Below are 26,667 nucleotides of genomic sequence, written 5' to 3' on the forward strand. Positions count from 1 at the left end.
AGTATGAACACTTCAGTCATACTATTTCTAGGAATGTATTTGACTCCAGTGGCTGAATAAGTATGAACACTTCAGTCATACTATTTCTAGGAATGTATTTGACTCCAGTGGCTGAATAAGTATGAACACTTCAGTCATACTATTTCTAGGAATGTATTTGACTCCAGTGGCTGAATAAGTATGAACACTTCAGTCATACTATTTCTAGGAATGTATTTGACTCCAGTGGCTGAATAAGCATGAACACTTCAGTCATACTATTTCTAGGAATGTATTTGACTCCAGTGGCTGAATAAGTATGAACACTTCAGTCATACTATTTCTAGGAATGTATTTGACTCCAGTGGCTGAATAAGCATGAACACTTCAGTCATACTATTTCTAGGAATGTATTTGACTCCAGTGGCTGAATAAGTATGAACACTTCAGTCATACTATTTCTAGGAATGTATTTGACTCCAGTGGCTAAATAAGCATGAATACTTCAGTCATACTATTTCTAGGAATGTATTTGACTCCAGTGGCTGAATAAGTATGAACACTTCAGTCATACTATTTCTAGGAATGTATTTGACTCCAGTGGCTGAATAAGCATGAACACTTCAGCCATACTATTTCTAGGAATGTATTTGACTCCGATGCATGCAAGGTTGGTTCTTGTGCAAATGCTGCCTTGTCTTGAAAACCGAGTGTACAGTGAAGGTGAATACATACAGATTTGGCTGGAATGTTATCGGTTGAATTAATGTTGATTAGGTCGATGGAGGGCGTCACATTTCGACCCATCGTCAAAGATCGTAGGGAAGTTGTGTTCATGCACGCTGCCAGGTTCTAAGGTTGCACTGAAGGACACGGTCATTTTAAGAATGGGAAAGGGTAAGTGCTCACTTTCAGGTGAACATCATAGAAGATAATCACTCCTAAAAAGCAGGATGAATTATAATGCATGACATTTTAATGCTATGATTATGCACTACTAAAGAATGCTTTCCATTTGTAATTTATTATGAATGCGGTAAATGGGATATGGTCAGAGGCAATGACTTGCGAATTGTGGTATTATTTGTATGACAGGTATATGTTGTCATACTTGAGTAAAAGTAAAGATACCTTGATAGAAAATCACTCAAGTAAAAGTAAAAATCACTCAGTAAAATTCTACTTGAGTAAAAGTATTTGTTTTAAAATATACTTAAGTATCAAAAGTAAAAGTATACATTATTTCAAATTCCTTATATTAAGCAAACCAGATACCCCAAACCAGATACCCCCAAAAACTACTTAAGTAGTACTTTAAATTATTTTTACTTAAGTACTTTACACCACTGCCCAGGCCTGCCTTGACTAAGGCATGTTTTGTTTAGATTTGGCAATAGTGTTTTTGTATGACCAAATGTGAAGAGCTACTTGATCGGTTTCACCACTTATGGTATCTGTTCTGACTGCATGTTGTCCTTTCCCCATCCCTTTATCCCTTTATCCCTCCATCCCTTTATCCCTCCATCCCTTTATCCCTTTATCCCTCCATCCCTTTATCCCTCATCCCTTTATCCCTCCGTCCCTTTATCCCTCATCCCTTTATCCCCCATCCCTTTATCCCTCCATCCCTTTATCCCCCATCCCTTTATCCCTCATCCCTTTATCCCTCCATCCCTTTATCCCTCATCCCTTTATCCCTCCGTCCCTTTATCCCTCCGTCCCTTTATCCCTTTATCCCTCCATCCCTTTATCCCTCCATCCCTTTATCCCTCCATCCCTTTATCCCTCCATCCCTTTATCCCTCCATCCCTTTATCCCTCCATCCCTCTATCCCCCATCCCTTTATCCCTTTATCCCTCCGTCCCTTTATCCCCCCGTCCCTCCATCCCTTTATCCCTCCATCCCTCTATCCCTCCATCCCTTTATCCCTCCATCCCTTTATCCCTCCATCCCTTTATCCCTCCATCCTTTTATCCCTCCATCCCTTTATCCTTTTATCCCTCCATCCCTCTATCCCCCATCCCTTTATCCCCCATCCCTTTATCCCTCCGTCCCTTTATCCCCCATCCCTTTATCCCTCCATCCCTTTATCCCCCATCCCTTTATTCCCCATCCCTTTATCCCCCCATCCCTCTATCCCCCATCCCTTTATCCCCCATCCCTTTATCCCTCCGTCCCTTTATCCCCATCCCTTTATCCCTTTATCCCTCCGTCCCTTTATCCCTCCGTCCCTTTATCCCTCGTCCCTTTATCCCCCCATCCCTTTATCCCCCCCATCCCTTTATCCCCCATCCCTTTATCCCCTCATCCCTTCATCCCTCCATCCCTTTATCCCTCCATGTCCCCCGCCATTCATCCGTCCATTCATTCATTTATTCATCCCTCCTCTCGCTTCCTGCAGCTGCAGAACGGAGGAGGAGGGGTCAAGCTGGAGCCGCTGTCTGCCTCTTTGGTCCGCTCCGTGGCAGCCGTCACCTCCCAGGTCTCGGTCGCCACGGTAACCACGGCGACTTCCAGCAGCAGCAACATCCACCTTGGAAAATCTACGGCCGTTCCCTACAACCCCCCCACCACCGCCACCACCACCCCGGAAAGGGGAGGGGTGAGGTGTGTGTTTCCTCATGTGTCAAATAATTCAGCCTTCACTGGTATTGAAACCATGAATTGTCTCTCTGTCTGTCTGTGTGTGTCTGTCTGTGTGTTTCTCTCTCTCTCTCTCTGTGTCCCCCCCCCCCCCCCTCTCTCAGGTACTTCAGCCTGACCAAGGGCGGTGACTCCTCCGGTTTCCCTGAACCAGATCTGTTCTCCCCTGGCCCTCCCCTTTCAGAGCAGCAACCGCAGCAGCAGGCTCACAGTAGAGGAGCCGGAGAGAGAGGAGGAGACCGTGGCGGAGCTCCTGGAGCCAGTCGCTCCTCCACTGGCCACAGAGAGAGAGAGGAGGAGGAGGATGTGTGGGAAGGAGGGGCCAGCAGAGAGGAGAGGGAGAGCTGTGCTAGTAGTGGTGCTGGAGGCAGCAGCAGTAAGGGAAGGTTCCACTCCCCCGACAGGGACAGCAGACAGCAGCACTATCAGCCCCCAGCCCCAGAGCCCCAGCCGCGGCACACCAACAGTAGCCAGCGGGAGTCCATCGAGCTTCCCTCTTTGAGGCACGGGAGGGGTGAGTTGCTGGTGGAGCCCAGGCAGCACAGAGACAGAGATAAATACGGCAGTAGCAGCAGCATCACCCTGGAGAGGGAAGAGCACGGGAGCTACCTGGGAGAGACACACAGCTCAGAGAGACACACAGAGCTGCAGCACACAGCAGACAGAGAGAGCACACGGAGCAGCAGGAGCAGGGAACTCCTCTCAGGTAGGAAACACAGACCATTGTATACCTCCCAAAAGGCACCATATTCCCTACGTAGCACACTACTTTGACCAATGCTGAACAAACATGCATGTAGATTAGAGGAATATTTATATGCATTCATTATACGGACGGTTGATGCACTGAAGACGTTTTTTTCAATTCAGAAGAGGGAATATGGCACCATTTGGGATGAGGACAAGGGAAATATCTTATTGTCTCCTGGATTATGCAGCATGTTAATTGCACGACTCTTTCCATTGGCTACACACTGCCTCCGTCTGCGGTTTGATTTGTCTTAACGCCTAATGCTCATCACATCACAGACACTATCTGACAGACAGGAAGACTAGAGACACGGCTTCAGCTGAATCTAATTAGCATATTTGCACATACATTTGTCCCCGCGGCTCCCTTTGTCTGCAAATGTAGGACCACTCTGACTGACAAGGTTGTCTGTGATTGTGATTCCAAGTGGAAATCAAGTATGATTGAGGTGTGGATATGTTTTTGTGGATGTCAATGGATGGATGTCAGTGTTGCAGGCTTTGGTTTACGCATTGTGGCATTGTGCTCCGCCATGTCGGTAGGGCAGATAGACAGTGCAGATAGACAGTGCAGATAGACAGTGCAGATAGACAGTGCAGATAGACAGTGTAACACGGCTGGCCCATCCGTCTGTGTGTCTGGATGACCGTCAGCAAACATTGTGTCCAGAGGATGCGGGGTCGTCTTTTCTTCAAGCATGAGAGAGAGAGAGAGAACACTCGTAGAGAACAATGGAAAGGAACCCTAAAAGGAACGGAGAACAATTGTCCGTGCATGAATGAGCACGGACATTTGAGACGAAGGCTGAGCATCAGAGACCGTGTGAACTGAACACCGATCATGACGATTGTATGCAGGATCTTGGCAGTCGCCAATGTGTGTCTGTACGCGGTGTGCGCACGTGCGTATGCGTGCATGTGTGCTATGAGGGGCTGCCATTGGGGTCTGCTTCTCCCCCTGTGTGAGTATTGATTACACTGTGGATTTATTACAATGCAATTTGTGTGTGCGTGTATGTGTCTGTCTATATGTCTACAGACACCGAGCACACCAGTGTGTCATTGAGAACTGTGACAACAGAGGCAGCGGCCAGGAGTGTCTCTCAAACCTCCAGTAACCAGCGGAAACAGCAGCAGATCCAGTCTTTCACCCAGTCTCCCCTACAAACTGAGCCCCAGCCATACTTCAAACCTCACCAGCACTTCACCCAGTCTCCCCCACAAACTGAGCCCCAGCCATACTCCAAACCTCACCAACACTTCACCCAGGAACTTCCAGCCCAATCCCAGCTCAAGCCCCAGGAAAGGGAGAGGAGCTTCACCCAGGAACCTCCAGCCCAATCCCAGCCCAAGCCCCAGGAAAGGGAGAGGAGCTTCACCCAGCCACTACCCAAGCCTTACTCTCAGCTAATCCCTCACACTCAACCCAGACCCCAGTCCTTATCCCAGCCTCCTCCTCCCCAGACCGCCCCCCAGACTCTGCCCAAGCCCACGTCCTTCCCTCAGCCGCTGGTCAAGTCTCAGTCCCTGCCTCTGGACCACAGTGGCCACATCACAGGACACAGTGTCTCCGACCTCCTCTCCCCCAGCGAAACAGAACTCTCAGAGATGTCCTCCAAACAGATGTCCATCAAAGAAAGGTTAGTCTGTGCCTGGGTTTCTGTGATTGGGTAACAATTCCAACTGTAGTTCAAATGGGGGTGGTTACATGGCAGGATGTTGTACTGTACGTACACTTCCAGAAATACTGGTTGGAGGATTCCAAATGTCCTGCTTATTCCCTTCTGATGCCGGGAATCTTCCAACCATCATTTCTATACTTATGGGAAATTTTGTAATTGTCTGAACGGGCTCTCTGTTGTGAAAGATGCAGGTATTATTCAGGCGACATAGTGGCTTGCCAAAGATTTCAACTTGATTCGCCTTGTTGTCTGTGTAAAAAACGTGACGATGTAAAGAATATGAGACAGAATGAGGCGGTGGTGAATGAGCCCCTGCCTGCATCCCAAATGGTAGTCTATTCCCTACATAGTGCACTAGTTTCATACGGCTCTGGTGAAAAGCAGGGCACCATATAGGGAATAGGCAGCCATTTGGGGCACCCTCAGAGTCCCCCTGTGTCCTTGTGGGATCTAAGTTTCTGACTCTCTTTGAGGTGAAAGTGATTTATTTCTGGCCACTGTGCATTTTCCCTCTTTGTTCCTGGAGAGAGGAGAGGTAGGATAAAGTAATCCCTCTCACCCCCCCTTAAAAGATTTAGATGCACTACTGTTCCACTGGATGTCATAAGGTGAATGCACCAATTTGTAAGTCGCTCTGGATAAGAGCGTCTGCTAAATGACTTAAATGTAATGTAAATGTAAGGTAGGAGACGGAGATCAGGCTGCAGTCTGTAGACATCCTTAGGTTGTGTCCCAGTGTCCCAAATGGCACCCGTGTCCTGTTCCCTATATATTGCACTACTTATGACCTGACTGCATCCCAAATCCCACTCTGCCAACCCCCTACCCCCCCAAAAAAGTAGTGAACTATAAATGGAATAGGGTGCCATTTGGGGTGCATCCTTGGAGATTAAAAGCTGTTTCAGTAGATTTAGCTACTGTTCAGTAGCTCGGTTTCCATGCAATTGGCAACAGATTTTCATGTGAATATTCTAAAAACCGCAAAAAGAAAATCTGCATTTTCCCACCAGTGGTGTGTTTCCACCAAACAGACTTGTTGTGTATAGAAGTGCATGATGATGTAGTTCATGCAAAATGTACTTTTTAGCTTAACATTTCATGTACCTATGTGTCCTGTCTCTGTCCTGTCTCTGCCGGCCCTGCTGAAGAAGAGTGGTGAAGAGGTTAACCTCTCTCTCTCTCTTCCTTTCTTTCCTTCTCTATCCCAGGCTGGCCCTGCTGAAGAAGAGTGGTGAAGAGGTTAACCTCTCTCTCTCACTTCCTTTCTTTCCTTCTCTCTCCCAGGCTGGCCCTGCTGAAGAAGAGTGGTGAGGAGGTTAACCTCTCTCTCTCTCTTCCTTTCTTTCCTTCTCTCTCCCAGGCTGGCCCTGTTGAAGAAGAGTGGTGAAGAGGTTAACCTTTCTTTCCTTCTCTCTCCCAGGCTGGCCCTCTCTTCCTTTCTTTTTCCTTCTCTCTCCCAGGCTGGCCCTGCTGAAGAAGAGTGGTGAAGAGGTTAACCTCTCTCTCTCTCTTCCTTTCTTTCCTGCTCTCTCCCAGGCTGGCCCTGTTGAAGAAGAGTGGTGAAGAGGTTAACCTCTCTCTCTCTCTTCCTTTCTTTCCTTCTCTCTCCCAGGCTGGCCCTGCTGAAGAAGAGTGGTGAGGAGGTTAACCTCTCTCTCTCTCTTCCTTTCTTTCCTTCTCTCTCCCAGGCTGGCCCTGTTGAAGAAGAGTGGTGAAGAGGTTAACCTCTCTCTCTCTCTTCCTTTCTTTCCTTCTCTCTCCCAGGCTGGCCCTGCTGAAGAAGAGTGGTGGAGAGGTTAACCTCTCTCTCTCTCTTCCTTCCTTTCCTTCTCTCTCCCAGGCTGGCCCTGTTGAAGAAGAGTGGTGAAGAGGACTGGAGGAACAGGATCAATAAGAAGCAGGAAGTGGTAAAGGTGGCTGTGACTGAGAGACACTCCACAGTACAAGGACAGGGATGGGAGGCAGAGCAGACCTACAAGAAGAAGGTGAGACTACACACAGCTGGACCTCCAAATTGAATCTTGAAAGAGAAGCCACATTTTGGGCTCAAAGAGATACAAACAAAACACTCGGTGGAGATTCACTGTACTGCACTATAACTACAACAGTACAACAAGCAGCATCCCCACACCTCACAAAATGTCTATTGAGATCATATGATAATGAATGAAATGTGTTTCAACAACCCAGACGTTGTCATACTGAACCATCATTACTCAACCCGTTACCCATGCAGTACTAAATGAGGTGGATTTAGATGCATTCACGTAAACCGTTCGTGTGCTCATTGTTTTTGTTAAGTTAAAGATGCACTCTCAAACTTTTTGTTCATGAAAGTGATGCTCACCTTCCAAAAGTGGTCCCTGTTTTTTGTGCACAACGTCATCCGTTTCGTGACATGCTACACATTTGTTGTGCTTACAATTTTTAGTAGTCTCATTAGGGCACTCTTCCTGGTTGCCATTTTAAAGGGGCCTCTCGTGGTCTTTATGTGATGGGGTGCCTTTCATTTCCCCCTTGCCATTCATCAGCCCCATCTGTGCTCCAGTGAGAGATCAGCTCAGCTTAGTGGGCTGGTGCCCCCTTTATCCCAATTGGCTCCCTATTGTGCCCTTCTTTTGACCATAGTTTGACCACAGCCCTATGGGCCTTGATCAAAAGAAGTGCACTATATAGGGAATAGGGTGCTATTTGGGACCAGTGCCTGGGGCCAACACAGCCCTGCATGGAACATATGGGCCAGTCTCCCTGTGGAATTAGCAATCTGGGGCCTTGGAGAAATCTCTTTTCTACTTTACACGGGGACAAGAGCAAGTCAAAATTGCTCACTCTGATTGAAGATTGAGTTTCACTTAAACTAGTGCTAATGCCACCAATATGTAATTTGACAATATGGTTACAGAATGGCATGTGATTATATATATTTATACACTTCACTTCACTTAACTGAGCATATTCAGTTCAGATTATATCGAAAACAGAGTTCTTGTAATAATTGAATCGCCCCTCCTTTCTGTTAATGATGCACCCCCATTGTGCTGTAATCTGGGTCAAATCCTGTCTGTTTGTGTACTTAATACTTCATGTTAAATCCTCCCGTTGATCACACTTCTTCTAAGCCTCATGTTACAGTAGCAGCAGTAATGGGTTGAGGCTAGGGTTGTAATTGAAAGATTTTGGGCACTGGCCAGTTTGGCTAGCAGACCACAATTTCTACTAGCCAAGGTGACATTCTACCAGCCAAGATTCCCTAAATACATGTCACGCAATATTTGATAAGACAACAGTTCTGTCTTGTTTGGCACATTTTCGACTAGGCTATAGCCTAGAACTAGCCTTCTCCCTTTGAACGTGTTCTGTGTTTCCCCTGTCTTCAGGAGGAAGGGAAGGTTATTGAGGAGTTCGCTGCTGTCACTGTGTCTGACCAGCTGTGGGTAAGGCCTGACGACGGTGCTGTGCCCCAGTGCCAACGGTGGTCCACTGAGCTCTGTGTGTGACCTGCTGCTTCTTTGACCCGTCTGTTCTGTTCTGTTGTTCACTGCTGTTCAGTGTTGCTGTGGTCTGATGAGGGCTGAACGTTCCCCAAATTCCCAGGTTTTCCAGAAATCCCAACTGAAGAATTCCCAGGTTTTCCTACTTATTCCCTCCTTGGAAAACCTGGACATTTTGGGCAAATTACCAGAAATGTGCTACTCTAGTTGTTCACTACTCTTCAGTGTTGTTGTTCACTGCTCGTCAGTGTTGCTGTTCACTACTCTTCAGTTGCTGTGGTCGGATGCTATCCTACCTCTGGTGGTTTGTGGCTGTGTAAAGGGATGCTGGTGATGGACTTGACTCTGCTTCTTTTTCTAAGCTTTCGATTGAACTTCTTGCACTTTTGCTTGGTTTGAAGTCAATCTAGCTAGCTCACGCTACAGTGTTCAGAGACGCGCTGCGTTTGTTGCGACGTTGCTGCCAGTCACTGCTTGTTGTTGTTTGCCTTTTGAACTGCACACTGCATAGTAGTGATGGAGAGAGCCATTCATCAAAAAAATAAATGAATATTTATTACATACAGTGGTTCTTCCTTTCAACGTTTTGAGGTTATGCCGCAACCGTTTGTGGTAAATTGAGACATTCCGGCAACTATGGCTGACTCTTCAATAACGTGCCATAGAACTCTGCGGCACCCCGCAGGCTGTGCTGCAGTACGCCACAACTTGTAAAGGAAGGACCACTGTAAGTCAGGAGTGACAGAACAATAACGTGCCATAGAACTCTGCGGCACCCCGCAGGCTGTGCTGCAGTACGCCACAACTTGTAAAGGAAGGACCACTGTAAGTCAGTAGTGACAGAACAATTGGCCTCTCTTCATGGTTGTGTCACTGAGACAGTTGTCGCTGGCTTGTCTAGACCAGCGTTTCCCTTATTCGGTTCTGGGGTCCCGCCTGTGTCTACGTTTCGTTTTTTGCCCTAGCACCCCACAGCTGATTCAAATAATCAAAGCATGATGAGTTGGTTATTTGAATCAGCTGCGTGATGGGTATTAGCTACAGCAGCTGCAATATGCATGGCCAGTTACCGATTAATTCGTATTCAAGCACCTCTGTATATGTTCATGATTAAACACTTAACACTTGCACGCCAGTGGTGGCTGGTGGGACTTTGAATCAGAGGACGGGCTCATAGTAATGGATGGAAGGGAAGATATGGAACGGTATCAAACACATCAAAGACATTGTTGCCATGAGTTGGATACTGTTCCATGTTTTCCATTCCAGCCATTGCTATGAGCCGTCCTCCCCTCACCAGACTCCTCTGTTGCATGTCTTTGCATTACATGTGAAGTGTATGGATGTGAGGGGCTCAGGCGATGGTGCTCTGGAGATGTTGTTTCTCTTTAAAGGGGAAAATACACTGTGAACCAGATAAAAGTTTGACTGGGGAACGCCGGCTCAGCCTGCTTCAGCCATGGAAACATCATCATGACTTCAGACTTGATTTATCCAAAATAATCTCTGTGAGTTGTCCCACAGTGGCTCTCAGTATCTCGCTCTGGGTCTCTTTGTCACAATTATAATTTCTGGTTTGGAATGGTATGGTCTCTCTCCTTTGCATCCTTTCTCCAGTAGCTTTGGGGCGGTATCCAGATTTACATACCTTCAAAAAATACCCCGGTATACGGTATGATCATATACCTGGTAGCCCAACCCTACTCTCTAGCATTCCTCTGTATATGTCTACTTGATTGTAACTTTCTTCCCTATCCCTCTCCATCTCTTCTCCTCTTATCCACGTATCCAATCACCTCTGTCCTTAGGAGCCTGTCTTTTCCTCCACATATTTTCCTCCAATCTCCCTTGGCCATAAGTGCCAAGTTATTGACCTTCATAGTCAGGTAAGAACACGCACCGGACCTGCCATGTTTCACTGTTCTGCCTGTACTGGAAGCTTGGGGATGTGTCTCAAATTGCACCCCATTCTTATGTAGTGCACTACTTTTGACCAGGGCACATAATAGGGCTCTGGTCACCTATCCCATATTTAGGGAACTACTTTTGACCAGAATCCTATGGGGCCTGCTCGAAAGTAGGGCATTATATAGGGATTAGGGTGTCATTTAAGACTCAGCCGGTGGTCTCCCATTATCTCTGCATGCATGTCATTGAAAGGTCTGTCTTTTCCCTGTCCACTAAAATCTCATTTGGTTACGTTAATGATTTGAACCCCTCCCCCCCATTGCTACTTATCTTACTGTACTCTGTCTCTTTGTTTGGTGTGTATGAGTAGTATTACGCAAAGACAAAGCTACTGTACTTTGTTGCTATCATTTCCAAGGCTTTGTGGTTCTGTCCTCATATAATCAGAGCAGTTGTGGCTGGTGTCACTTTAAGTCGGAGGATGGACTCATTGTAATGGCTGGAACGGAATGGTTTTTACGTGTTTGATACAATTCCAGCCTAATGGCTATGACTCATCCTCCGTTCACCAGCCACTACTGATTTCTACTTTTTTTGTTTTGGTTCTCATATTATCAGAGTGGTACAGTGAACTTCAGTGGTGTAGTGGAGGGTAAACACTGTTTACGCACCTTTTTTAGTTTGCGTGAGCATTTACCCACCTTTTGCTGAAAAAATGCATTTAAAGTATAGGGAGCATTACTTTAGTCACAACGAACTGTGATCAACGTTATACTAACACATCACTGGTGACCTTACTGTACAGCATGTAACACTATGTGAAACCCTGTACTAACCAGTAGGTAACAGTGTGTAACTGTGTGTGTTCAGAGGATGGGAGAGGAGATGGAGAACCAGGCTCAGATGTCCATAGAGGAGAGGAAGCAGATGATCTCAACACGAGAGGAGTCCTGGGTGTCTAAAGGCAAGGGGGTGGCCAACGACTCCACCCAGTACACCGTGGCTGCACGCATGGTCAAGAAAGGTTAGTACACTGTGGCTGCACGCATGGTCAAGAAAGGTTAGTACACCGTGGCTGCACGCATGGTCAAGAAAGGTTAGTACACTGTGGCTGCACGCATGGTCAAGAAAGGTTAGTACACTGTGGCTGCACGCATGGTCAAGAAAGGTTAGTACACCGTGGCTGCATGCATGGTCAAGAAAGGTTAGTACACTGTGGCTGCATGCATGGTCAAGAAAGGTTAGTACACTGTGGCTGCATGCATGGTCAAGAAAGGTTAGTACACTGTGGCTGCACGCATGGTCAAGAAAGGTTATTACACTGTGGCTGCATGCATGGTCAAGAAAGGTTAGTACACTGTGGCTGCATGCATGGTCAAGAAAGGTTAGTACACTGTGGCTGCATGCATGGTCAAGAAAGGTTAGTACACTGTGGCTGCAAGCATGGTCAAGAAAGGTTAGTACACCGTGGCTGCACGCATGGTCAAGAAAGGTTAGTACACTGTGGTCAAGAAAGGTTAGTACACCGTGGCTGCACGCATGGTCAAGAAAGGTTAGTACACTGTGGCTGCATGCATGGTCAAGAAAGGTTAGTACACCGTGGCTGCATGCATGGTCAAGAAAGGTTAGTACACTGTGGCTGCACGCATGGTCAAGAAAGGTCAGAGCACGGCCCACTGATGGTCAGCTGTTCGTGCACACAAAATATGTTCTTGAGGCAAGCCGAAGTTCGTAAACCAAAGTCTACACACCTTTGTCGGTGATTGGGCAACAGTAGGAATTATTCAATTAAGTGTAGGTTGTCATTGTCAACGATAGACGACTCGTTTTCATGTAATGTTTTTCACTTGAGAAATACTGCACCAAACATCCTAGTTAGATGTAAAATTGCACGTCTAAGATCTCCTGGGCAAAAACGTCTAAATTAATGACAGATTTCTGGAGTTATCTTAGATTAAAGCTGTGTATTTTGAGGAAGTTTATACTGGCTATGGTGTCTCAAGGTGGACAAACAGTACTATTGCAGCTTTTTTCTCGTTTTTCAAGTGAAGGTCGAATTTATGCTAGTGTAACCGATGTGACATGGCTAGCTAGTTAGCGGTGGTGCGCGCTAATAGCGTTTCAAGCGGTGACGTCACTCGCTTTGAGACCTTGAAGTAGTGGTTCCCCTTGCTCTTCAAGGTCCGCGGCATTTGTGGAGCGATGGGTAACGATGCTTCGTGGGTGACTGTTAATGTGTGCAGAGGGTCCCTGATTCGAGGGGCGAGGGGACGGACTAAAGTTATACTGTTACACGAGCACACCTGTTTGTTTTGCCTAGTGGAGTTCGGCTAGGAGCCAGCCAAACCAAAGCATGTGCAAGTCCACTGAGGCTACCCAACTACATCCATTTTTTAAAATGATAATATCAATATCAAAACGATTTATTTCACAAGGGGAATTAATAGGCAGGATGGCAGATATATAAACACCATACATAACAACGTACGAGATGATCACAACAACTACACACCAATAGATATTAAAACAAGACGTTTTCTTTTAGAAAACCAAATCTCTATTTTTGATGTAAATGGCATGTTCTAGAAGGGTTCAGACACCTTTTTTTCCCACTTTTCTCATCCTCGTTGTGCAGTATTGGGCCACTGAAAAAACATGATCAAAGGCTCCAAAAACATTACTTTTAGAAATGGCAAATCTCTCAGTATTAGTGATGCAGATCTTTAAATGTTGTACACATGAAATTGTGCCATTTCTAACTTTATCCGCAAGGTTCTATTCAATTTTGTTGAAACTCGAGTGATACCTCTCTGTCCATTCTACAGGTAACTGCCAAAATAAAGGAAAACTTGAGAAAATTAGGGATTCAAAGAATATCGAAAGCAGGTGCTTCCACACGGGAAGTTTCAGACATTTGTACAATATATGCCAAGGCGCATTGAAGCTGTTCTGGCTCGTGGTGCCCCAAAGCCCTATTAAGACACTTTATGTTGGTGTTTCCTTTATTTTGGCAGTTACCTGTAGCAGCAGGCTACACGGAGAATGGCACAGCTGGATAGGGGTAACTGCCCGAGTCGCACAAAAGTAGTGAATATAACGTTGCGGATAAAGTTCAGAATGACACAACTTCATTTGTACAACATCTAAAGACCTGCATCACTATGCTGAGATCTTTGCTATTTCTAAAAAGATGTATAGGGTGTTTTTTTGTGTTTTTTCAGGGCCCCCATATTGCACAACAAGGATGAGAAAGTGATTCGCTGTTTGGAGTAAGATTATAAAAGCAAGTGAAATCACAAGAAAGGTTTCTGGACCCTAGAGGATAGTATGATTTTCTTTCCTCTCAGAGTGTGTGTGTGGTTGTGTTTGCAGGTCTGGCAGCCTCCTCAGCCATCAGCCCCATCCTGTCTCCTGTCTCCACCAAACTCAAGAGCAACGTGCCTGTCATCAAACCGCAGGAGGGTCAGTCATACACTTAATGACAGATGCAATGTAGGATTGCAGAATTCCAATTACTTTCCCCAAATTGTTCTGAAGTTCTGGTCGGAGGATACATGGATTTCCTGCTTATTTCTTCCCGATTAAAGGAATCTTCCAACCGAGATTTGGAGAACGTTACCAGAATTGTTTAACCCTAATCACAATCCTATGAAAACATACAATCACAACATGACCATACGATATCGGTCATGGAATATTTGTAACTCTGTTGTCTGATCTGATGTTTTATCCACCAGAAATTGAAGCCAGACCAGAGATGAACTTGGAGTCGGATAAAAAGCTGGATAAATTGGAGACATTTTTGGGACGTCTGAACAGTAAAGGTTGGTGCTAATAGTTTATCAGTTGCCTCTACCCATGCCATCAAATGCTTTTCAATGGCGTAACTGGCTAAAGATGTTTCAAGGGTGTGGGCTTGTGAAGAAGGAAGCTATTCTGTTAATTAAGCATCGTAAAGTCTGTTACAGTAGTCATTTACAGTAGTGATTGGACTTTTACTGTGTTTCCCCCTAGTGGCAGGTCTTCAGGAGACCACTCTGACCGTGACAGAGAAGGCTGTGAAGGAGGTGATGAGGATGGACGATGAGATCTTCTCCAAGTTCTACCGTCACGTGGCTGATTTCCCACGCATGCCCAGCAGGATCGAGATCGACGAGGACTTTGATGCCATCTTCGGCACTCAGGCGCCCAAGTAAGCAAATCATTTACCAAATAATGATGTCTTTGCTCTAGGGTTGCAACATTCTGTTAACTTTCCCAAACATTTTCCAGAAATCCTGGTTGGAATATTCCTGGAATCAGGAGGAATTCTGGAGTTACAGGATTTCTCCAAGCCTACTTTGGTTGGAGCAGACATGTGGCATTGGGTGTAGCTCCATTGCATGGAGTTTCACTACATCTACATGTCCTCTCTGCCCCTCTTCCTGTCCCTTTCTCCCTCGCCCCTCTCTTCCTGTCCCTTTCTCCCTCGCCCTCTCTCTTCCTGTCCCTTTCTCCCTCGCCCTCTCTCTTCCTGTCCCTTTCTCCCTCGCCCCCTCTCTTCCTGTCCCTTTCTCCCTCGCTCCCTCTCTTCCTGTCCCTTTCTCCCTCGCCCTCTCTCTTCCTGTCCCTTTCTCCCTCGCCCTCTCTCTTCCTGCCCTCTGTCCCTCCCTATGCAGGTTGACCTCAGCCATAGCGCAGCACAAACGAGCAGTGAGACCGTCTAGGAACGTCCAGTCGTCTAAGAACCCTCTGAAGATGCTGGCGGCCAGGGAGGACATCAGACACGAGTACACTGAGCAGAGACTCAACATCGGCCTCATAGAGAGCAAGAGGATCAAGGATGAGAAGAGTGTGAGAGTGAGTGTGTGTGTGTGTGTGTGTGTGTGTGTGTGTGTGTGTGTGTGTGTGTTTCACACAGAGTGTCTAGCCCTCACACGCTCCTTGTCCTGTGAGTTGTAGTGAATAAGACATCGGAGTACTCGGACGCGGCCCTAGCTGGACTGGCCAGTAAGGAGAACTTCAGCAATGTGAGTCTGAGGAGCGTCAACATCTCAGAGCAGATGTCCAACAACAGCGCTGTGCCGTACAAGAACGTCATGCTGATGCAGGTCAAAGGTGAGATGCCTACTGCGTTACTGAGCTTTATTCATTAGTGCACATTGCTTCAAAATGTAGATACAGTAACTCCCTGTTTCTGTCAGTTTTCTTTCGTTTCATTCCTAATGAATATGACCTAGATGTGACTTTAGTATCTTTCCCTTTCATTTTGGGATTGAGGCATATAGCTTGATCCACAGTACAGATAGCATGGGATATATTCTCATCGCATCCCACATTATAACGTCTTAAAACGTCTGACAAACTTTGGTTTTGAGGTGAGCTGTATCAATTCAAGACCAGCATTTATTTTGACATTGACCAATGTCATAGGAAAATATGAACAGGACAGAGAATATTCCACAGCCAGGTAGTTTCTGAATGAAGACAGGTGAGGACAGGTAAAGAGAACAAATTAAGTTGTTCCTGGAGAACTCTGCGTCATTGAAGTAGCATGTTGCACCAAAACGGCACCCTATTCCCTTCATAGTTCAGTTCTTTTTACCACGGACTATATGGCTCTGGTCAAAAGTAGTGCACTTTTAGGAAATAGGATGCCATTTGAGACACAGACAGGGTCCTGTGTTGTCTGCTAACCTCTCTGTGTGTGTGTGTGTGTGTGTGTGTGTGTTCAACCTGCTAGAGAGCACAAATATTAGGGCCAGTCATGCAAAGGGGAAAGATAAGGAGGAAATGGATTAGAGTTGGAAAGAGAGGGTCATGTTGGGATAGTTAAACATGTGGTTGCACACACACTCTCACACCAAATCAAGAATGTGATTTCCTGTGCAGATGTGACCGTGTCCACTTTCTAGACTAAAATAATCAAGCCCAGAATAGCAGAGTTGCTCGGATCATGACAGAGAAAGAATTGTATTCTGAGCCTCAGGTTGGTTGATTTTTTTTTACCCTATTCCCTATATAGTGTAGTGCACTACTTTTGATCAGAGCCCTATGGGCCCTTAATTCCCTTGAAGCTTTTGTCAGGGAATATGGTGCCATGTAGTGCACTACTGTATATTGGGAATAGGGTGCCATTTCAGACACAATCTCACCCTCTCTCTGATCTACCCAGGCCGCCGTCACGTCCAGACCAGACTAGTGGAGCCCAGAGCCTCGACCCTGAACAGTGGCGACTGCTTCCTCCTGGTTACTCCTCAACACTGCTTTGTTTGGATGGGAGAGTTTGCTAATGTCATCGAGAAAGCCAAAGTGAGTCCCTGTTTCCTGACTATGCGTATGTCTGTGTGTGACTGTGTGAGATGGGCGAGAAAGCCAAAGTGAGTCCTCGTCTCTCCAACTGTGTCAGTGTTGAAAAACGACTTCCAGGATTAGGGAAATGTCGTGTGTGTTAATCCCGGTCCTCTAGGGTTTGGTTAGCTATAATTTGTGATTTAAAAGCTTGGGGGTTATTTTAGGGTGCAGGCCAATGTGGATGGCCTTTCATGTCTCCCACACAGGCAACAGCTGGTGATGTGTCGTGTTTTTCTGTTGAAGTAGACATATGTTCTGTGATATCCTATTGGCCCTGGTCAAAAGTAGTGCAGTTCAATGGAAATAGGGTCCCCTTTGGGATTCAGCCACAGCCACACCGTTCATTTGTGCTGTTCTCTCATTGTAGAAGCGAGAGCTGCCCCATCTGTTCCTACAGCAGCTCCCATCCCCCAAGGAAAGTGTCCTGTTTGTGTATAGTAGACCGTTTCAAACACACAGTGACTTTAGCTTGATTCCCCTAGGCTACATAGTTTTTTTCAACCCTGATATTTATTATACTAGCTACAGTATTTTGAACTGATATGAAGTTGGGTATCATTAGTCAGACATCGAACTACAGTGCGCCCACAGTTAGAGCATGGAGACCCTTGATCTCTCAAGACGAACAATGCCTCATCATTATAACATAAAATACTACTCGTAGGACAAAACTAGCAGGCTCTGACATTGGCCTTTGCAGGTAAATCTAATGCTGACCTAAGCCCCTTTCAGGGCTGACAGGGTTGGTATTGTACTGTGTGTACAGTATTGACATGTACAGTGTATGTATTTCCGTTAGTGACATTTTCTCTGTTGTTGTGTGTATCTCTCTCGTACCGTAGGCTTCTGAGCTGGCATTGTTCATCCAGACTAAGAAGGATCTGGGCTGCAGAGCGAGCCAGATCCAGACCATCGACGAGGGGGTCAACCCCCAGAGCCCTGCGGCCACAGAGTTCTGGAAGATCCTGAGAGGAGAGCAAACCTACCAGTGTAAGCAACAGCATCCGAGGCCATGGCCGTGTCACAATTCTCCACCTCCAAAAATGTGTACTTGCACACTTTGATTTGAAAAGCACATGGAGTTTCTACCATGATGGGAAGTGTGCAAGTTGCACACTTTGGGAAAGGGTGGAGAATTGGGTCCTAAGTTCATTGAAAAGATGTAGCTACAAGTAATCAGATGCCTTTATCTTGATATGTAATGTGTGTGTGTGTGTGTCCTCCTACAGCTGCCGGGCCACCGGAGGAGGATGAGCTGTTTGAGAGTGCCATAGTGGAGACAAACTGCATCTTCCGTCTGCTGGATGACAAACTGGTTCCTGATGACGACCAGTGGGGGAAGGTTCCTCACATCACACTGCTGGAGTCCAAAGAGGTACGTGATTGGACTGGTCAAGTAAGGCATGTGATATATCAGAAATGATGTCATCGAATGATCGTCAACCGAAAATATTGTCTGATAATTAGAAAATAGTGTATATGGGTTTTATACACATTTTCTGTATAAATAGCCTCTAAAATATATGTAAACTGACATGTTTTAGTTTGAGTTTCCTTGGAAAGCTGTGAGTGCTCTTGTATGATACAACATCACTACTTGTTGCATGTACAACTTGTCTAAGTCCCGTCATCAGCTGATTTCAGCCAGTGTATGGCTGTGGATTGACTGCATTGTTTTAATTAAGGGAATCCTTCCTCTAAAACTGGCTGGCTAGCTAGATAACAAACATACAGTGCAGATAAATGATTCAACTTCATTATTTTAGACATTATCTTATCACAGCACTGGCAAACCATGGTTGACCAACGCCCTGACCAAAATGGCTGACCTTTATCCCATCATAAGAAGGTTAATGTCCATGCTAGTATTCTAATTCCTAAATCTATGGTCCTAACCATGGAGATCCTATTAAATTAATTCCCAATTCTATGGTCCTAACTCTCTAAATATATGGCTCTGGTTTCCGTGTGTTGGACGTAATTTGACTCCGTTCCATTAATTCCATTCCAGCCATTACAATGAGCCCGTCCTCCTATAGCTCCTCCCACCAGCCTCCTCTGCTATCAATGAACTTTATATTATTGCAACCAAATGTTTACCGGAATGGCCATCATTGTGCCCTAGCTGTTGCTCTGTGCCCATTCCGATGCCACACTGTTGTTTTTGTGCCCCCAGCAGGTGTTGGTGTTTGACTTTGGCAGTGAGGTGTATGTGTGGCACGGTAAGGAGGTGACTCTGGCCCAGAGGAAAGTAGCCTTCCAGCTGGCTAAACACCTGTGGAATGGAACCTTTGACTACACCTGCTGTGACATCAACCCTCTAGACCCTGGAGGATGCAATACACTCATACCCAGGCAGGCAACCAACACACAAACGCGCAGGCTCTCTCACACACACACACTCTCACACACACAAATCATCACCTCAGGGACTGTTTGTCCTAGATTTTCTTTAGTATAGGCTAAAGCCTGTGCTCTCACTCTCTTGTTCTGTGCGTGCGTGTGTGTGTGTCTACAGGAAGGGCCAGGGGCGTCCTGACTGGGCCATATTCGGCAGGCTGACCGAGCACAATGAGACTACCCTGTTCAAAGAGAAGTTCCTGGACTGGGCAGACACTAAGAAACCACAACCAAAGAACACCAACGAGCAAGTCAGTGAGCAGAAGGTATGTCCTCCTGACTCTCTCCTTCTCTCTCTCATTCCTGATCTTTCTCTCTCTCTCTCTTTCGCTCTGTCTACCCTTCTTTCTCTCTGCCTTCTCTCTCTATCCCTTTCATACTTCTTTCGCTATCTGTTTTCATCAGACCCCATGTGCCAAGAGTTTTCTGAATGACACACTCTCTCTCTCTCTCTCTCTCTACACCCCTTCCTATCTCCTTCTCTCTCAGGAGACGCCGGGGCGGGAGTGCAGGCCGTATGATGCAGCATTGATGCTGCCTGTACTCCAGACAGCAGTCAGCACTGTGCTGGATGGGATGAACGTGGGCCGAGGCCACGGCTCTATAGAAGGAGAGGACAGGATGAGGACTCTAGAGATCAGCACGGTGTCGGTGGATGTCTGGCACATCCTGGAGTTTGACTACAGGTCAGTTTCCCCCAAAAATCAATGAACTTGATTTGACATATTTTAAATGACGTATAGAGCTACCTCGGCCATTAGAGTACAACAATACGCACATTAAAATGATCCAGGATTAAAAGCACAATAAAGTCTACCACAATTTCTATTGTTGTCCTTACTATTTAAAGTGCAATGCACAGTGGGAAAATGCTACATAAATCAAATCGATATTCTTCTTATTTCAGCCGGCTACCCAAGCAGAGTATAGGCCAGTTCCATGAGGGGGACGCGTACGTTGTGAAGTGGAAGTACATGGTGAGCGCAGCAGTTGGGAGGAGGCAGAACCCGGAGCTGAGGAGCGCGGGCCCTGGCAAAGAAAAGTGCTGCTACTTCTTCTGGCAGGGACGGAACTCCACCGTGAGCGAGAAAGGAACGTCGGCACTGATGACAGTGGAGTTGGATGAGGAGAGAGGGGCACAGGTACTGTCAACCTGTAAATACTCAGGCTGCATCTCAAATGGCACCCTATTCCCTATATACTGCACTCCTTTTAAACTAAGCCCCCAGACCAGAGAGCACTATGTAGAAAATACACTTTTGTAGTGCACTATATAGGGAAAAGGGTGTCATTTTGGATGGAGCCTAAATCCATGCATACATGTATCTACTTTCACTGATCTGAGAGCAGCCCTAGATGCATATGACCTGGGTGAGCGTTGTCCCTCTGTCTCTCCCCCAACAGGTCCAGGTACAGCAGGGGAAGGAGCTCCCTTGTTTCCTCCAGTGTTTCAACGGGGGGATGATCATACACTGTGGGAAGAGAGAGGAGGAAGAGGAGAACACACAGAGTAGGGATCTCTTCTGGTTAGCAGTATGACGTCATAGCCCTCAGAAGAGTTGGTTAAGCAGTTAGATGCAGCTCTACTGTATTAGTAGGAGCGCTGTGGTGTGAATGGAGTTACACAATTCCAGGAACTTTCCCCAAATTCCCAGGTTTCCAAGAAATCCTGGTTGGAAAGTTACAGGAATTGTGCAACCATATTTGTGGATGTGTGCCATGTTAGAGGGGCTTCTGACTGTGTACCTGTGTGTCTGTGATCAGGAGCAGTAGTACCGGTGTATGTATCATACTGACCGTGTGTGTCCGTCTGTTACCAGCTGATTGGCGTCTGTACTGTGTGAGAGGGGAGGTCTCCTGACTGTTATTCTAATTTATTCCAGCTGAGTGGCGTCTGTACTGCGTGCGAGGGGATGTCCCTGTAGAGGGCCACCTCCTGGAGGTAGTGTGTCACTGCAGCAGCCTGCGCTCCAGGAGCTCCATGATCCTCCTGAATGTCAACAAGGCCCTCATTTACCTGTGGCACGGCTGCAAGGCCCAGCAACGCACTCGCCTGGTGGGCCTCACCACCGCACAGAGGGTCAAAGAACAGTGAGTCTCCGCCTCAAATGGCACCATATTGCCAAAATAGTGCACTACTTCTGCCCAGGTCCTATTCTTTTTCTTGATAATTTACTATGCCAAGTAGTTGACCAGGAAAAACTCTTGTCCCTAGTCATGAAATGTGTAAGATGGGATGCTTGCGTCCCAAATGGCACCCTACGCCCAATATAGTGTACTACTTTTGACAAGGGCCCATAGGGCACTTATATGGGGAATAGAGTGCAATTTGGGGGACAACCTGTATATTGTATGTGGAGGATATGAACCGCGTGTTGTCTGTTAGATGTCCGTTGGAGGCGGGGCTCCATAGCAGCAGTAAGGTGACCATCACCGAGTGTGACGAGGGATCAGAGCCCACTGGATTCTGGGATGCGGTCGGTAGGAAAGACAGGAAGGCCTACGACTGTATGTTGCAAGGTACAGTATAGTACTGTTACACACACACACAATTGCAGTGAAATTCCTCATTCACAAGAGCGCTCCAGTTATTCATCATACCTCTGACTTACTCTTATTATTTGTTTGTTTCAGATCCGGGTAAATTTAACTTCACCCCTCGGCTGTTCCAGCTGAGCAGTTCTTCAGGGGAGTTTGTAGCCACAGAGTTCTACCACCCCTCCAGAGTTCCAGACTTGGTCAGCTCTCTGCCCTTCCTTCAGGAGGACCTGTACCAAGCCTCCCAGCCTGGTGAGTCCTACAATACAATACAGTACCATACAACACAACACAAATGCTGTATATCAGCCTTGGAAGGGGATTAGGTCTGTTTAAGGTTGATTTACTTGCAATCAAATGTCAGAGCCCGTTTGTTTGATTGTTCCCACCAGTAGTACTGTAAAGTTAGGTCCACATTCAACTTGAGAAATCAACCGTCCCTCTGCTCTCACTGTGGCCTTACTATTGGAAATAGCTGATCTAAAATGACTTCCTCTTCCTGTAGCGTTGTTCCTGGTGGATAACTTCCATGAGGTGTACCTGTGGCAGGGCTGGTGGCCCCAGGACAGCGAGAGCCCCGGCTCCGCCAGGATACGATGGGACATGGACAGGAAGTGCGCCATGGAAACGGTGCTGCGGTACTGCAGAGGTAGAATGTGATGACGTCATCTGTTTGACATCAGTGTGATATTACACTTTAAATACGATGTCATCTCTGACCTCTGGTATCTCTTGGTTAAATTTAAAGAAGGGCATACATGGTGTTTATCTTTCAAGACCATTCGTTGTACTGTTAACGTGCAAAGCTTTTCACTAAGGACATGTCTCTCTAGTTACGATTTGTTACCGAAGTGTGTCCCAAATTGCATCCCATTCCGTAAATAGTGCCCTAGTTTTGATGTCCTCGGGGCTATGGTCAAAAGTAGTACACTATATAGGGAATAGGGTGCCATTGGGGCCGCATCCTAAATGGGTTGACTTCCACCTATAGAGAAGAATGAGAAGAAGCCTCAGAAGTCGTACCTGATCCATGCTGGTCTGGAGCCTCTCACATTTACCAACATGTTTCCCAGCTGGGAGCACAGAGAGGACATCGCAGAGATCACTGAGAGGGTGGGTTATACGCCACACACAGTGATCTGACAGCCCCCTTGTATATTACACACACATACTCTGGCCATACACACACACACACGTGTGCAGTGCTCTTATGTCCTTTTTCTTGGGACCATAACAGTGTGTGTGTGTGTGTCTCAGGAGGCGGAGGTGTGTAACCAGATCATCCTGGTGGAAGATGTGCTGGCCAGGCTGTGCCAGAACACCTATCCCCTGGCTGAGCTGCTGGCACGTCCCCTACCTGGGGGCGTCGACCCCCTCCGCCTGGAGATCTACCTATCAGACCAGGACTTTGAAGTGAGTTTAAGTTCAATGTTTTTTATTTATCTAACTGCAAACTCTCTCTGAAATAGTTGATATTAACAGATTAAAGGAGTCCAGCTGCAGTTTGTATTAAATACACAATGTGGTGAGACCACCCGTCTCCCCATTCAGCACCAACACACCCTGTGAGAAAAGTAAACCTTGATTTAAGACTAAATGGGCTGGTTTCCCAGACAAAGGTGTAGGCCTAAACTCATCTTAATTGGGAAAGCTTTTTGTCCAGGACTAGGCTAAATCTTTGTCTGGGAAATATTTCTAAAATGTTGTTTTGTTGAAATCAATGCATTGTAGTCATGTTGATATCTGATGCATGCATTATGTCCATGTTAAACATAAACCAGAGTGTGTGTGTGTGTGTGCGTTGGTGTGAGGTGTGTGTGATCCCCGCTGTGTGATGGATGAAAAGGTCAAAGGGATTTCCACAGATAAGAAGCTCAACACAAAAGCAGAACATGTGAGAAGCAGCACCTTGCTTCCTAGCTGCGGCTTGGAATAAGAGCTGTATCTGGCCTAAAGTAGTGAACCATAGAGGGACTAGGATGCCATTGGCCCAGTCAGTCACCCTCCATTTCACACATTACCTCAATCTGGGTGCACTCCTCTTCCCTCCCACCATTCAACAAGAGAGAGGCCCTCTCCGTTTGTGTTTATCTCTATTTACAGAATTCAACACACACACACCGGAGGACGACAGAGTGGTTGCAGTGTCGGAGCTCACTCTGTGTACTCAGGAAATGAGTTCTCGCTCTCCTTGGGCGTCAACTCCCCTCCTCAAATAGTGTGACCATGGTTACAATGAGGACAGAGGGCCCGGAGAGATGCTTGGTATTTGGTCTGTAGCATGCCAATGGCACAGATACCAAGCATTTCAGAGGGGTGATCTAGGATCAGTTTAGCCTTTTAGATCACAATGAATGAGATTACATGGACAGAGATCCTAGATCAGCACTCCTACCCTGAGATGGTTGATACCTACTGATGTAATTTGTGAATATCTTACAGTCATTACTTTCATGTCTAATAGCGCTGTAATAAACTCTTAGTCCAGGCTAACTTCTCCTTTCACCTTTCAGGCTGGGTTCTAGGGGATTCAGGTAAGGTGAGTTATTTATGTCGCAGACTATGATGAATGAGCACTGGTGATTATACTTGTCTTCAAGCACACGGCATCTTCACTCACTGTAATAACCTCTGACCACGCTTGTTCACTCTTCTTTTCCCTCTTCCTCTGGGCTGTCCTGCTTGCCTTCTCCACCTGCACCCCTCCACTCCACCTGTCTTTTCTTTCTTTCTCCACAGCAAGGTGGAGAACAGTGAATCACTTCACGTCTTTGTAGCATGGGCTCAGGCGGTTTACTACAGTATTGGGAAAAAAGGGTTCCAAAATGGTTTTTCGATTGTCCCCATAGGAGAACCCTTTTTTGTTCCAGATGGAACTCTTTTCGATTCCATGTAGAACCCTCTGTGGAAAGGGTTTTGCATGGAACCCAAAAGGGATCTAGCTGGAACTAAAAAGGGTTTTCCTTTTGGGGACAGCCGAAGAACCCTTTTAGTAACTTCTAATAGATCCTTTTTTTTCTAAGTGTGTACTTCTCTGTAAAACGTATTTGACTATGAACTTTGCTGAGGCCAGAGCATGATAATCAATGATGGTTCATTATTTGACATTACATTGTTTTGAATTCAGCCAATGTGACTATATATTGATCACCCCGGGTGACGTATTGAGTTTCTTCCTCTCTCACTCAGTGTAATAATTGGAGCTGTTTCTTTCCCCTATGCAGAAAGCATTGGACATGAAGAGAGAGGAGTACGAAGGATTACCAGGGTGGAAGCAAGTGAACTTAAAGAAAGCCAAAGGACTGTTTTAGTGTAAAGCTAAGCTGATGAGGAGTGTGGAGAGAAATTAAATTCAGCAAGTCTTGGACGACAGTGGAAGTTGATAAAAATGCTGCTTTGTTATAACCAACGTGTTTTTGGCTCCTAGCCTTCATCAGGTTGGTTGTGGAGAGAGAGAGGACACAGAGACTGTTGACATGGAGGCCACCAAGCTGTCCCCCTCAGCACTTCCTTCCCAGCGGTGTGACTGAACCCCAGTAGTGGCTGGTGGTACTTTAAAATCAGTGGATGGGCTCATAATTTCAATTGAATGGAATCATTGGAAAGGTATCAAACTCATGGTTTCCAAGTGTTTGTTACAATTCCAGTCATTATTATGAGATATCCACCCCTCACCCGTTTCCTCTGCTGAACACACTCTCAGGGACAGCTTCTTTGAGTGGGTCACAGGAGAGGTGGGGGGGCTGGGGTGGAGGATCTGCAGAGGTGTGCTAGCGTCATGTAGCATATTATTTTTACCTTTCAGTTATGTAACTATGTAGGAAAATGAAAATTCTGCTAAGCACATTGTATGCGAGTGGCTTTATATCAGGTACTGTACAACGCAGGACCTGCACTCACTCCCTTTCTCTCTCTGCTTTAAACTGTACTACAAGTCTCCACTTATGACACCGCTCATGCCATATGAAGTGACGAGGAAATTCAGCAACTCTTCGAGGACAGTGGAAGTTGATAAAAAGGCTGGTTTATTGTTGAAATAAACCAACAGGTTTAAATTGGTTGGTAGCCTTCATCAGGGTTTAACAGATAAAAGAACAATGGAGGGCAGAGTTTCATACCATGGACATACACACTGATGTGGTCTCTGGGTGTGATGTTTTAACTGTTGTGTGTGTGTGTTTGTGAAGTATTTAGAAGAATTTGTATTTATGTAAAACAAAAAAAAATCTGGTAGAAGGACAATGTATTCAACTTGAAAGTACTGTGTAATATCTGTCAGTAGGAGTGGGGTTTTGTTTCTTGTCAAAAGGTGTAAACATGCCAAGTATGTACCTTTTTTTGTTTTGCGTTCTCAAATATGGTACCTGCCTGGGGCTGTCATAATGACATCTAACCTTTACAGGTACCTGAGAAATGACAAACAGTTGTATTTTTAAAGGCATGGAATTCTTTGTGAAAAACACTTGAATGTTGAATGTATAGTGCCTTGCTTTTGTGTACAGTTTATATACAGAAATTCTAGTCTGCATTTCAAAGACTTTCTTTGTGATAAAATAAATAGTAAATAAACAACAAATCCCCAAATCCAAATAGATTGTTAGTTTGTATTCATTTGAGTGAATCTCAATTGCATTTTCTTGAATACACACATTCTCCCTCCACTTTTTCAAAATCACATTTGAGTAGAAGATCTGTGGTTCCTCCGCTCTGACCTTTTCCTGAAAAGACATTGGAGGATGAGACGAAGAGAGGACGCAAGGAATCTAGGGGAGATTCTCAATTGGGGAAACAGTCGGTCCTCTCCTCGACTCTTCCGTCGTCCTCTCCTCTGTGACCCGGAAACCGATGTGGTCGAGTGGTAGGGGAGAGTGTCAATTCATTAGTAGGTGAACAGGAGAGTATGCTTCCCTCCTCTATTACCTAGTTCAGCAGAGGATGCACAG

General features: G+C 46.0%; 1 protein-coding gene across 18 annotated transcripts in view; it reads left to right on the top strand.

The window, feature by feature from the left end:
* Positions 1-26,314, top strand: part of LOC115102835 (supervillin-like) — a 76,624-nt gene extending 50,310 nt beyond the window's left edge. For 7 of the 18 annotated variants that reach the window (XM_065005622.1, XM_065005632.1, XM_065005633.1 and 4 more), the window contains 27 exons: positions 2,381-2,586; positions 2,727-3,328; positions 4,412-5,012; positions 6,895-7,039; positions 8,432-8,488; positions 9,940-10,053; positions 11,324-11,477; positions 13,826-13,915; positions 14,191-14,277; positions 14,468-14,645; positions 15,112-15,284; positions 15,389-15,550; positions 16,608-16,744; positions 17,629-17,776; positions 18,016-18,161; positions 18,963-19,141; positions 19,305-19,452; positions 19,676-19,872; positions 20,094-20,328; positions 20,591-20,696; positions 21,070-21,277; positions 21,573-21,706; positions 21,821-21,976; positions 22,230-22,373; positions 22,716-22,837; positions 22,982-23,137; positions 24,949-26,314. In XM_065005622.1, coding sequence (XP_064861694.1) covers positions 2,381-2,586; positions 2,727-3,328; positions 4,412-5,012; positions 6,895-7,039; positions 8,432-8,488; positions 9,940-10,053; positions 11,324-11,477; positions 13,826-13,915; positions 14,191-14,277; positions 14,468-14,645; positions 15,112-15,284; positions 15,389-15,550; positions 16,608-16,744; positions 17,629-17,776; positions 18,016-18,161; positions 18,963-19,141; positions 19,305-19,452; positions 19,676-19,872; positions 20,094-20,328; positions 20,591-20,696; positions 21,070-21,277; positions 21,573-21,706; positions 21,821-21,976; positions 22,230-22,373; positions 22,716-22,837; positions 22,982-23,137; positions 24,949-25,035 — 4,872 coding nt within the window. In that variant the 3' untranslated portion in view covers positions 25,036-26,314. Of the gene's footprint in view, positions 1-2,380; positions 2,587-2,726; positions 3,329-4,411; positions 5,013-6,894; positions 7,040-8,431; positions 8,489-9,939; positions 10,054-10,353; positions 10,432-11,323; positions 11,478-13,825; positions 13,916-14,190; positions 14,278-14,467; positions 14,646-15,111; positions 15,285-15,388; positions 15,551-16,607; positions 16,745-17,628; positions 17,777-18,015; positions 18,162-18,962; positions 19,142-19,304; positions 19,453-19,675; positions 19,873-20,093; positions 20,329-20,590; positions 20,713-21,069; positions 21,278-21,572; positions 21,707-21,820; positions 21,977-22,229; positions 22,374-22,715; positions 22,838-22,981; positions 23,138-24,948 lie in introns of those variants that run through there. The other 11 variants (XM_065005631.1, XM_065005639.1, XM_065005625.1 and 8 more) reach the window with 10 other exon arrangements.
* Positions 26,315-26,667: the final 353 nt, after the last annotated feature.

The sequence above is a fragment of the Oncorhynchus nerka genome, linkage group LG20 (assembly GCF_034236695.1).
Source record: "Oncorhynchus nerka isolate Pitt River linkage group LG20, Oner_Uvic_2.0, whole genome shotgun sequence".
Taxonomy (NCBI): Eukaryota; Metazoa; Chordata; class Actinopteri; order Salmoniformes; family Salmonidae; genus Oncorhynchus; species Oncorhynchus nerka.